Here is a 13410-nt window from a genome sequence, read left to right as displayed (position 1 = left end):
TTAAGAAGGTGAAACAAACACACCCTAAAAACCTAGGTTAGGAATCATCCTCCGCAGTTGCTCAAAAACCAGAAACAGGCAACAATCCACATAACCAGATTTGCACAACAAAATAACAATTATTCACCCTTACTTCAGGCCATACACAGACCTTTACAAGCCCCAAATAAATAACAATACTAAACCACATAACAACAACATCATAAAAACCAAAACAAAACTGAAAATTATCACCAATAAACCGGCAAACCAAAAGGAGAAGCCCAACCTCATTGCATAACCACCACTCGATGACCAGCAAGAACAAAGTTCAAATGTCAGAGAAGTAGGATATGAATTCAGAACCAAAGAAGGAGGTGGGGCAAAGCTCGACACTGAAACCAAGTGCTTGGTTTTGCACACCTTCAACTAAATGAGTGACGACTCGCTCTTAGGGTGGGGTTTCTTTTCTTTTCTTCCTTTTTCCTTCAAATTTTAAGTGACATTGTAAATTCATTTGATACAAACTTAAATAATCTAGTTCAAACTTAGTTGTATATAATGTACGTTTTGAATATGTAAAATTAGTGATTTATCCTTTGTAAAATAAATTGTTAATTATTACGAGTTAAATAATATCGATAGGCTAGTATGTAGGTCGAATTAATGTTAGGCACGAGTTTTGTAAAAAGAAAAATTGTTACTCACGAGTAACTTGATTTTGATTAGTTTCATGATTAACAATAAATACTTTGGTAAGAATTTTGGTGAGCCGTATTCAGTTATTCGGTATATGATTATTATAATTAACAAGAGTGTTTGCAATAATATCCGTCTAATGGGATACAAGTTTGGGTTTTTTTTTTTTTTTTTTTTAACAAACGATATTATCTACACTAAAGAGAAGTGAGTGGGTTTAACCTCACAATGAGCTAGCAATAATATGGTTCAAATTTGTTTTTGGCGAGAATCGAACCTAAAACCTCTCATTTACAAATGAAAGGGAATACTACTACACCGTAGTATTAAACGGTGAGATGCACGTTTGGTTAAGTAGGCTGTTTTAAACTTCAATTAGTACTTTGGAATATGCTTGAAGGGATTTCTGAAGCTTATAAGAAGTGCAACCAGTCGAACAAAACATGTCACCTTAGAGTCTATGACCCAAGAGAATTGATACTTTGGCATCAAAGATACTTGTGCGGCATTAAGGGAGGGATAGTGATGATTACAAAATCACTTTCAAAAAAAAGCAATCCGCTCATAAGCACTTTCTCCAACTCAAATCCTGTAGTCATAATCCCACTCTAAAACCAAACCAAACTTTCAAACTCTCTAAACAATCAAATCACTTATCATTGGAATCCGCAGATGTATCGGCAGTAGCTGGTTTTACACCTGCAGCAAAGAACTCGGATATAACTTCTAAAGGCATGCCCTTCGTCTCAGGCACCTTCAAGTAAACAAATATCCAGGAAACGATGCACCCGACAACATAGATGCCGAAGACACCGGTGAATCCAACAGAAGAGAGCAGGACAGGAAATGAGTAAGTGATGATGATGTCTCCAATCCAGAGTGCAAGGGCACAAATGGCAATGCAGAGGCCACGGACACGCGTAGGGAAGATCTCTGCGCATAGAATGTTCGGGATTACTCCAAACGCCATGACGAAGCAGCAGAGATAGACCACAACACTTGCTGTGGAGATTGTTGCATTCACAACAGTTCCCAAGTTGACAATGTTGACAAGTACTAGTAGAGTGAGGGACAATATCAGGATTGGTAATGTGGAGAGCAGCAACGACCTGCATACCAAGAAAGGCAAAAAGGAAAGCTTATTTTCCCCAAATATACACAAATAAAACTGGTTACAAATTTTTAGTCTAAAAATAGAACTGGAGGGGACACTTAACAAACCATGAAGGACACTAAACCGTGTTTTATTACGTTTGGATAGTGTCCCCTATGAATGATTTTGATTAAAAGTTAGTAACCGGCTCTATGAAATCAAAAGTGTTAGAAGAGAGAATTACCTTCTGCCGGCTATATCCATTAGCCACATGGAAGTAGCAATGCAAGGAAGCATTAAGAATGTTGTGATGGCACTTAAGAAGAGAGATGCAGATGTCGGATTCAGCCCTATATTAGATAGAAGAACGGAGACCCCGGCTTGCTGATAGAACTGAGGAGTGTAGTAGAGAACACCATTTATGCCAGAAATCTGCACAGTTGAAAAGAAAAGACATAAGGCGGCTGACAAAGAAAACAGTTTTTCAAAATATTTGTGGATTTTTTTAATAAAAATCCAATTGTTTTATAACCCGTAAGCACTTCAAAGTTTTTTCGTGATAAACCTGCTGAAGAATTTGAAGTCCAATCCCTACAACTAATGCACGCTTTACTCCCGGTTCAAGAAGATCTCCCCATGTCGGCCCTTTAACAACAGCTTCTGATGGAGGAGCCACTTCTGCTCGAAGAGAACGCAGACTTGTTAGTTCCTTGGCAGAAACAGCAGGTTGGCTAACCAGAGCAGCAGCATGAATGAGTTCACTTTCTTGCCTTACACCAGAAACTGAAACAACCGATGCAGGCCGAGACTCAAGTGCACTATCCTGGTGCAGATACACTCTTTGCAATCCTCCTTCCTTCTTCCCGTCTTCACCTACTCGGTCAGAATATTTATAAGCTAGCTGCCAGCCTCCACCTATGTCCATACTACTACTGACAGCTGCCTCACTAGCTTCTACATTTCCTTGCATCAAGATTGCATAGCATCTCACACCTAAAGCACTACCGCCAGACCTAGGCGTTCCCATGCTCGTTGTTTGACGTGAAATCAATGGACTTCTCAAGCTGTCATCGCAATAAGCCCCAGAGGCTTCAGATTCGTGATCCTCATCATCCGTCTGGCTCTCCATGTCCCAGTGTGCATTTTTATTATGATACTCCCCGACATTCAAATTGCTACCTAGATTCGGATAAAGCATGCTGCCTTTACTTCCTTTTTCGGAAATCTTCTCGTGGACACTGCTAAAGAGAGTGACCAGAGGATCCACGAGAGGGATGCTTTGGTTCAACGCGCTCCCATGGTGAGATATTAGACTCTGTCCAGTTGCAGGCTTGGCGATATATGATAAGCCCTCTTGAGGACCATAGAGCCGTATTTGATTTGCCTGATTTTCAGTAAGCACATTGGCTGGACTAATGATGAACTCTTCTAATGATGTCTCTTTGCCAGTGTTAAGACCCTCAACTAGCAAGGCTAACTCACCTGTGCATCATAGAAGCCAAAATGTTAGCTCGAAAATGTCAATGGCATGAAATAAATGGGCCCTATAAATCTCGACGCTCCTTTTTTAGCTTCTGCACTCCGCTTGTGAGCGCAAAGCAAATAGTTATAAAAATTAGATTTGGAGTGCAGATACTAGAAGATGAGTGCTAAAATCGCTTCCCTAAAAAAAGGGAGAACAAAACAAGGACGGATATAGGCACCTGAAACATCTTCCCTGCCATTAAGTCTTTGCAGAACTTGTTTGGCCTCGAGGATTCGACCCTTGCTCACAAGCCATCTAGGGGATTCGGGCAGGTAAAACACTGTCAAAGCGAAATAAAGTAGAGATGGAATGGAAACAACTCCTAGCATTAATCTCCAGTTCGGCAAATCCATCAGTGACATTCCAAACACCATGCAATAGGACAGGAACATCCCACCAGAGCCTGTGAACTGTGGAAGGGTATTCAACCGTCCTCTTATATCAGGGGGTGCTATCTCAGATATATAGGCAGGCACAAGTGTAACAGCCAGACCAGTTCCAAATCCGTCTAGTAGCCTCGCGAAAAGTAAGACGTAAACATTGGGGGACAATAACATTACCAGACCACTAATGAAGAAAAGAACCGATGAAATGATTAGCATTGTACGCCGCCCTAGCCAGTCTGATGCCGGTCCAGAGAATGTTGTTATGAATGTGGCTCCGATGAGCGATGAGGCTGCGATTAGCCCTTCAAATGTTGGTTCACTTTCCAATTCAAATTCCTTTTTGATATAAACAACAGATCCTGCAACATTTTGTGGGACAAATAGAGAATTAATAGAATTATTAACACTAGAAATACGTGATTAAACACATAAAACACATAAGATTTATGGTACATGCCTGCAATGACTGAATTATCCCATCCTTGCAACAGGTTCCCAATAGCTGCAGCAACCGCTACGAAAACAGCTCCCCTCATTTTTTTTCTTGAGTGACCAAGTACAACTTTCGAAACCCAAAAGAAATTCAGATAACAGATGCAAAATTGCTGACTTAATTTTTTTTCAGATTAACTATTAGAATGAACAAAGATTAGTAGGGTTGTGTTCTCCAATGGTAGTCATCAAACCTGCGTAAGGATGTCGGAAATTATGAATGAAATGAACAGATTTCAGACATGTTTAAACCTATGTAATGCAATTTTTTTTCGCCAAAAAAACTGTAATGAAATTTGAATTTTGAATAGAATAAGTCGAAATCTATACGTTTAAAAATTTTCTGAGATGTTAATTGGTGGGTTTTTGAAACTGCAAAAAGCATTACCTGTTGAAACGTGAAGTTTTAGCCACTTGTGACCGAGGAACTTGATTTTGCAGATCTTTTTGCAATATTTAAACTTGGAATTTGAATTTTGAAGGAAGAAGACAGGGAATATGAGAGTGACAATGATTTACATAAGCTCATGGTTCTACAATTATAACATAATTGGTAAATTTTTTTATGTTCAACAGTTTGGCAAGAGAAAATTACGTAGGAAATGTAATTGTAACAATTTTTACTAATTAATTCTGTAAGAAACAATTTTGTTAATTAATTTACTAAATAGGTAAGTGAGACAGTCAACAGATATGAACAGATGAATATATGCATGAATTTAATATTGGAAATTTACTCTAGCTTCCATTTATATAAACAAATTGGACCATTAGTGAATGGTGCAATTATAGAAGATGTATAAACCCTTTGCACTTGAGGTCCTCTATTTCGATTCTCCTTATCCAATATCGTTTGTATTAAAACGTTATGATTTTTTTTTGGGCAGTGGGGAGGACCGAAGACCTACATAAGAACAAATTTGAAAAGAAATGGACCTAGTTCATCTCAACCCAAAATGTTCAAATTGGGAGACTCGGACTTGAGACTTTTTTTTTAAATTGGGAAAAGAAACCAGCAGGCTAGTTATAAAACGACATCTTGATTAAGCGTTTAGAGTTTATATTAGAAATAAAACCAAATATAGACCTAAATCCATAGTTCGTTTCAAGAGATGACCAGCTAGAATCTCACATATCCAAAGATTATATATACAACAGGACAAATCAAATGTGAATATAACAAAGAACAAAACTCAAAACAACATGATCATCAATTCCTTGACTATCAAGTCAACTTTTCATCAATTTCTGCCTGCTTTGCACCCACAGAAAAGAACTCAGAGATAACTTCTAAGGGCATTCCTTTTGTTTCTGGCACCTTTAAGAAAACAAACACCCAAGAAATGGTGCACACAACAGCATATATAGCAAAAACACCAGCAAGGCCAATCGACGTGAGCATGATAGGCAGTGTGTAAGTCACAATGATGTCTCCAATCCAAAATGTCAGGGCACATATGGCAATGCACATGCCACGAACCCGAGTCGGGAAGATCTCCGAGCAAAGGATGTTAGGGATTGGTCCGAACCCCATGACAAAGGTGCAGAAGTAGACCACAACGCTGATGGTAGAAATTGTTGCATTGACAACTGAACCCAAATGGACAAGTTGTCCGAAAATTAGTACTAGGAGGGTGCCGGTTAGTACCGGTAATGTAGTCAGCAACAGCGACCTGCAGCGAAGACAGACGAGTAAGAGATGAAGATAACAGTTGATGGTTTACTTGTGGAGCAAGGGAACTACTATACCTTCTGCCAGAAGTATCCATTAGTCTCATGGCAATGCCAATAGACGGAAGCATCAATAGGGTTGTGAGAGCACTTATGAGAATAGATGAAGAGGTGGAACTAAGGCCTAAATCCGATAGGAGAATTGCCACCCCTGCTTGCTCAAGAATTTGGGGAGTGTAATAAAGAACCCCATTTATGCCGGAGAACTGCAAAGACAAGAAAACAAGCAGACAATATTCAAAACTCTTAGACGGATTAATTAGGAGTGCCTAGTACATATTACAATATAACTATTTCTACACATTTACTCAAAAGCATGAATTAGTACCTGCTGAAGAATTTGAATTGCCACCCCGACGAACAATGCACGCTTAACTCCTGGTTCTAAGAGATCCTTCCAAACGGATCCTTCAACAATAGTGTCCTGGGTCTCAGTCTTTCCTTCTCCGCGATGCTGGCTCAGTTGGTTCCTCTTGGAAATTAGAGAAGGTTGGCTAACCAGAGCAGAAGCTTGAAAATATTCGCCTTCTTGAGCCATTTCAGGACCGGCAGCAACTGAAAGCATTGAGCCTCGTCGAGACTCAAGTGCACCCTCCTGGTGCAGATAGACTCTTTGGTACTCTTCTGTCTTTTTTCCATCTTTGCCAACCTTCTCAGAGTATTTGTAAGCCAATGCCCAGCCACCGCCAATGTCCATACTACTCACAGCTTCACCACTAGTCCCCGGCATGAGGCTGCTATTGCGCCTCATGCCAAAGAAGCTACTGGACTTTCTAGGCATCATGTCATTTACCATACTCGCTGATTTTTGACCTGAGAGCAATGGCCTTCGAACATTGTCATCGAAATCAGCTGCATTTCCATCCCCCTCCAAATCCCAATTCTCCATCTTGTCTTGGCTTTCAGGCGGCACCACATTTAGCACACTGCCCATGTTGAGAATGCTGCCCATGTTAGGCAAATTAAGAAGGCTGCGCATACTACCTGTGTTTTCGGGAAGCAGCTTCTCATGGACACTGCCAAATAGAGTAACAAGTGGATCCACATAAGGCACATTCGGATTCAACAAGCTTCCTTGTCGTGACACCAAGCCAAGATTGGCTTGTCCTGTGACAGATTTCGCAATCATTGAAGCCCTCCCTCCAAGCATCGAAGCCCTCCCATCCTCCGGTCCATACAGCCTTATTTGATCTTTATCTGAAGCCATTTCCTGGCCCTCACCGCCCTCATTGGCTGGGCCAATTATGTACTCTTCCAATGATGCTTCCCCTCCAACTCCAAGTCCCTCAAACAGCAAAGCCATCTCACCTGCATATCAATCAATCCTAAAGAAAATTAAGCATTCAAAAAATCGAAAAGGGAAAACCCGGCTATATTTTTAGACATAAGCACAATATCTTCTCCAAAAACATAAGCATTCATAAATTCAAATGCACCACATTATGCACCTGCAACATCTTCCCGTCCGCGTAGTCTCTGCAGAACTTTCTTAGCCTCAGCCATTCTTCCCTTACTAACGAGCCACCGTGGAGACTCAGGCAAGTAAAACACAGTCAATCCAAAATACAGCAAGGAGGGAATAGAAAGAACCCCAAGCATCAATCTCCAACTAGGGGCATCCATCAGTGACATACCAAACACCATGCAGTATGAAAAAAACATCCCTCCAGAACCAGTAAACTGTGGGAGAGTATTAAGTAGCCCTCTGATTTCGGGTGGGGCAGTTTCAGAAATGTAGACAGGGACAAGAGTAACGGCTAGTCCAATCCCAAACCCATCTAGTAGCCTTGCCAATAGAAGAACATAGACATTTGGAGCCCATAGCATTACCAAACCACTGAGAAAATATAAAACTGATGAAATTATCAGCATTGGACGTCTTCCGAGCGAGTCTGAAACTGGTCCTGAAAATGTTGTGATGACAGTGGCACCAATCAAAGACATGGCTACTATTAGCCCTTCGATCGTCGGTTGGCTTTCCAACTTAAATTCCCTTTTGATGTAAAGCACAGCCCCTGCAAATTTGATTTGTAATGTCACAGCTTCCATCATAAACTATAAATCACACAACATAATGCGCCTAGTGTGTGATACATTTTCGGGTAACAAAGAAAACCTATGCCTCACACGACTCACATTAAATCCAGATACGTGCAATCATTTGCAAAAGAAATTATTATTTGTGCCTCAAATGAGATCTTAAAGATTTGTTATTTAGATTAGCATACACCCAAGTTCAAATACGCTCTTCTAAAATATATATTAGAGTAAAATGTCACTCAAATAAAAAATATATTATTTAAACTGTACCTGCAATGGTTGCATTGTCCCATCCTTGCAACAAGTTTCCTATTGCAGCAGCAATGGCTACAAAAACAGCTCCCCGCATTCTTTCTGCTGCCACAAACAAATAGGAGGACCTTTGAAATCCAGAAGGGAATTCAGCTGAGAGAGAGAAACTATTGGACTTCGTAGCATCAACCTTTAAACATAATTTTATTAGAAATGAATGCCAAACTTGAATATATATTTGATTTCCTGGAAAGAATGAAAGAATTTACCTTTCAAGAAGAGAGAGAAACCATGAAATTAAAATACATATCTTCTAATCTCAAAGCAATGTAATAAGTTGGGGAAAATTTTACAGTGGTGAAATGAAGAGAGAGAGAGAGAGAGAGAGAGAAGTGATCTAAGTAAGTGCTTTTGGGTTTTAACAGTTTCCAACATGTTTGCCTCTTTTGAACCACACACAACATGTAGCCCTCTTCTCGCGCTTAGATAGTGGGCAACTGTTAACTACCTTATTTTTTTTCTTTCAAATTTCTCCTCTAATACCGGTGATGTAAAGAGTGAAACAATCAATGAGAGCAAAACTCAAAGATTAAAAAACTAAATAAAGAAAGTGTTTTGTGTGGTGGTTCAAAATTGGCGTTAAGATTTACTACTGAGAATGGTTTGTATAGTTGTTCAGGTATGTGTTTAGTCTCCTTGGCAAGGACAGGCCCAAGTATTGGACAGAATTTTCAATTTGCTTGAAATACGGGGGCAGTACGTTATATGTTATCATAAAAGTGGAGGAATGTTTTTTTTTTTCTTCAAGTGTCCCTCCATTTATATAATGACATAGATTAATATTGCGTTATGATGAGAGGTTGATAATTGAATTTGAAGTTTACTAATAAATTTTAGTTTTATTGTTAATTTTATCTTGTAGTTGATGGTATTTATGCAATAGGTAAAAAAGACAATTCACATGTAAAGTTTAAGTTAGGTGTAGAATAAGGTTATATTAGTTTGAATAAAACGTTCCAAATATTAAAAATAAGCACGTCTTGAACAAATCTAAAACAAATCTTAAACCAAATACAGTGCATTAAAACATAATCCATCCCTGATATTGGGCACATTGTTTTTTCCAATACTGTTATCTGTAAAGCCACCGTCTTCACCTATAAAATAACTCACGACTGAGTTGGTATGCACACAATTGCAATCCAGTCATATATCATTTTATAATTCCTTTAAGTGTTGATTCTCATTTTGAATATGATCGAGGACATCTATGAGGCATTTGAAGGACGAGATGAGAACAAAGATGTTAATTTTATACAGTCATACATGATGTGAAACCAAATCGAATCGATGATTTATCAGAGGTATACATTCCTAACATTTCATCTATCCAATCTTTCATTTTTTTTTTTATACACCAACATTCTTTATTATCCTTGGTTTTATGTTCTTTTATTATAAGTGACATTTTTTAACAAACGATAGTATTTATACTGAGGGAGTGAGGAGTGAGCTAAACCTCAAAATGAAGAGGAATACCAATAGATCGTAGTACTAAGTAATGACATTTGTTTTTTTTTTTTTTATGTAAATCAATTATACTTGAAAATAGTTAACTTTTATTGTTTTAAAAACTTCAAATACTGTGTATGAATTTCAACAAATTTACCATCTCATATCTTTAGTTTCTATTATAAATGGTTTCTAAGATTGATTCACCGTCTTTATTTTGGTCATTTAATTTCAAAATGAATAAATATTGTCCATGAGATTTGATCTAGCACATCAATGTAATCCATGTTGTCTAATTTTGTCAAATCTTTTGTTAACGTGCACATAAACAGGTTTCACCAACCCAGCTTATACTGGGCTTCTACTATTCTTAAAGCAACTCCACCCCGACCATCTTCAACACTTGGACTAAAACCTAAAATTTTTAACCCAGAAACAGCTTTTCTGCTCCAACTCTTATGTCCTAAATTTTTTAGCCTGAGTTATTAAAGAATAAATTTAGACTAATTTTTTTCTTTTAAAGTAATTTAAAAAAAAAATTATGTACACTATCATAATTTAATTTTATGAACATTTTAACCTAAAAATATCTAAATTCCGATAAATATTAAAAAATTACTAAATTTGGGTGAATTTTGAGTTAAATAATTTTTTAAATTATTTTAGCCGTTAGATTTAAATTTGGGCCGTTAGATCTTTTTTTTACCAGTTAGATTTGATTATATTTGATTTCAGTCGTTGGATTCAACAAATCCTAGAAGACATGCATATGTGGGTGGGGTCCCGATGGTGGTGCTCACACCATTTTCTCGGCTAAATTCTGGAGGAAATTTGACTTTTGTTTGGCTTTTAACTTTTAACCCACATATTTAGCATAGGTTAGGTTGAATTTGGAAAGAGAGGAATAAAACCTAAAAAATAACATTTAATCCAGAATTATGTTTGATCTGAGAACGATAATGACCCAAGTTATTGGGCAATTGGCAATTATTATCATAGTAAACATTAATGACTTGAGTACATCGTCACTCCGTAAAAAAATTGCTCGTGCAGTAATTTCATTTTGCTTGTTCCATTTTTTTTTTTTTTTTTTTTTTTTCCATTCTTCTTTCTTCGTTCTTCCTAGAAACCCAGTAAGGCCAGCATCCGTCCCCTCCAGATCCCTTCCCAGTAGAAATTTTGGTTTTTTTTTTTTAATTTTTATTTTGTCAATCGAACCCTCGTTTCCTTCGACCTTCTTCCTCCGCATATCTCAAAATTCTCAGCCTATTTGATTTCGTCCAAAATTATCAGCCGCTGCTTTGGAGCCAAATCAAAACCCAAGACTCCACCTCTTCCGCTGCCCCGACTGCGCAAGGCCAGAACGCCGTCAAGCTCTACCTCCATGTCGGCTGCAACACTCCCAAGACCAAGTGGATCGTCTTCGAGAAGACCGCCTCATCCCCCGACCACCGTCTCCTGCTGCTGAATGACTTGCAAATTTTTTTTTGTCATGCAACATTAGCTTGACGTCATATAGCCTCAAGCGCAAAGGCAGGCGAGAATAGCCTGATTGCTGAGTCTGGGGGAGTAAGACCCACTGATTTGGGTGGGCTGGAGCTGTTTTTGTTGGAGTAAGGGGATTGAATCATCCATTGCAAGAGCAAGTGGAAGGGACGAAGTTGCTCTTAGGCGGACATGCTTGGAATTGTGGTCGAAGTGGTATGGATAGCTTGCCATAAAACGGGTCTAAAGTTGGTTGTACGTGTGTAATTTTTTTTTTTTTCAACATAAACTTCAGAAAATGTAAAGAGATAGAAACCTAAGAGCCCAATAAATTGGCTTAAGGTGTCTGTTCAATTGAGATTTTGAAATATTTTAATGAATTAATAAATTTATGGGTTTTGATAGACTTATTGATTTTTAAGTGAATATCTCAAATTCTCAAGGGGATATGATTTGAGAATGATTAAATACACTATGAAATATCTCAAATTCTCTAGAATTTACTTAAATTTTTCAAATTCTTTAAAAGTTATTTATAATTTAATACATCTGAAATGTTATAATTAAATACACTATGAAATATCTGCCCGAATTGCTTCAATCCGTAGAGTGAATGCCTCAATCGAAATAAGATTGAAAACAAGAAAAGGATTTGTGACACAAATGGGCATAATGTACAACAAAATTTGGATTTTGACCTATTTCATAAAATATGGCTGTAACTGAAGCCCAAAACCAATTGGGCATATTATATAAGTTTTGGGGTTCAATGGCCTATTTTGAGCGAGCCCAAGTTTAAAAAATAAAAAAAAAATAGATTTATGACACAAATGGGCATAATGTACAACAGAATTTGGATTTTGACCTATTTCATAAAATATGGCTGTAACTGAAGCCCAAAAACCAATTGGGCATATTATATAAGTTTTGGGGTTCAATGGCCTATTTTGAGCGAGCCCAAGTTAAAAAAAAAAAAAAATTGGATTCATGACACAAATGGGCATAATGTACAACAAAATTTGGATTTGTACCTATTTTCATAAAATAAATAAAATAAAAAGTTTGTAACTGAAGCCCAGAACAGATTTGGGTCAATTTTCATAAAAATAAAAAGGGCCTGTAAATGAAGACCAGAACCGAATTGGGCATTTTTCAGAGCAAGCCGACCCAAACCCGTCAGTTTTGGTATCAATTCAGCATACACTCTCATGCCGAACCGAACCGTACCGAGTTAATTCATTTTCGGTTTTAGTAGCAGCCCTGTACCAAGCCGTACCAAATTGAGCCTAGGCCTACTTCTAAACAAGTATATATGTACATAAAAGAAATTATAGTACAGTGAATGTGCAAAAGATAAAATTAAATTAAAAATTAAAAAATTAAAAAATTAAAAAAAAATTAAAAAAGATAAAACTTTGTGGAATTTGTTTTCTTGTATATATCTCTTCTTTCAGCAGCTAGAAATGTCAGTATACTATAATTTCTAGCAAATGGTCCAATCATGGAATTAGCATTCGTGGAATCTGTATACATGGAGATTACTTCAGGTGAAGTATGATTATACGGTCCAAACACGACTCGAAGTTCTTCTGTTGATCCCAGAGTTCTTTTTCGACGGCCAGACAACTCTATATCCAAGCAATGTTTGAGCTGAGACGATACAACATCCATTGTCGCTCTATGTTGGGAGGTGGAGGCTGTGCATGCCATTCCCATTTCTATTGATGTATATATAACTTCTACGTTCATGACATAACAACTATGTCGGCCATTTAATAATGTGTGGACTGGTGCACCAAGTAACGTGCCGGTACGTGTAGCTGTTATACTAAAAAAAACTCTTAAGGGAACCAAGTATATGCATGAATCTGTGCCCGCCATAAGATAAGGAAGAACTAGGCTCTTTTGCTCTCTATTTCTGTAGAACTCAAAGGATCATGAGTGGACCTTTGATGAGAACAAGAGGTTTGGAGCTGTTCTTACAGATCTGATCATTGACGACGATACCCAAGACTTCTTTGAAGAACTACGCTCAAGAGTTCCTGGTGAATACTGATGAGCAAGATGAGAAACACTTGGAAGCATTGCTTCAGGACATTTTGATGATCGAATCGGGTCTTATAACGTACGGTACCTGAGTACCTGAGTACGAGGCTAGCATCAAAAGAAAAGTTAGAGAGAAACCAATATTTAGAAGGAAAGGTAGTAAATGGACC

General features: G+C 37.9%; 2 protein-coding genes across 2 annotated transcripts; both read right to left on the bottom strand.

Moving 5' to 3' along the window:
* Nucleotides 1–664: 664 nt before the first annotated feature.
* LOC103950186 (monosaccharide-sensing protein 2-like) lies at nucleotides 665–4558 on the bottom strand. The gene is made up of 5 exons (XM_048571182.1): nucleotides 4140–4558; nucleotides 3475–4041; nucleotides 2337–3253; nucleotides 2016–2203; nucleotides 665–1787 (listed from the first exon to the last, which is right to left on the bottom strand). The coding sequence occupies exons 1-5, from the start codon at nucleotides 4216–4218 to the stop codon at nucleotides 1328–1330; spliced, it is 2211 nt and encodes a 736-aa protein (XP_048427139.1). The 5' UTR covers nucleotides 4219–4558; the 3' UTR covers nucleotides 665–1327.
* Nucleotides 4559–5399: 841 nt separating this feature from the next.
* LOC103950185 (monosaccharide-sensing protein 2-like) lies at nucleotides 5400–8294 on the bottom strand. The gene is made up of 5 exons (XM_009361354.3): nucleotides 8216–8294; nucleotides 7354–7920; nucleotides 6234–7213; nucleotides 5924–6111; nucleotides 5400–5847 (listed from the first exon to the last, which is right to left on the bottom strand). The coding sequence occupies exons 1-5, from the start codon at nucleotides 8292–8294 to the stop codon at nucleotides 5400–5402; spliced, it is 2262 nt and encodes a 753-aa protein (XP_009359629.2).
* Nucleotides 8295–13410: the final 5116 nt, after the last annotated feature.

Source organism: the organism of the source record quoted next, unplaced genomic scaffold, assembly GCF_019419815.1.
Source record: "Pyrus x bretschneideri cultivar Hongxiangsu unplaced genomic scaffold, Pyrus_bretschneideri_v1 Contig1, whole genome shotgun sequence".
Taxonomy (NCBI): Eukaryota; Viridiplantae; Streptophyta; class Magnoliopsida; order Rosales; family Rosaceae; genus Pyrus; species Pyrus x bretschneideri.
This window is presented reverse-complemented; position numbering and strand designations above follow the sequence as displayed.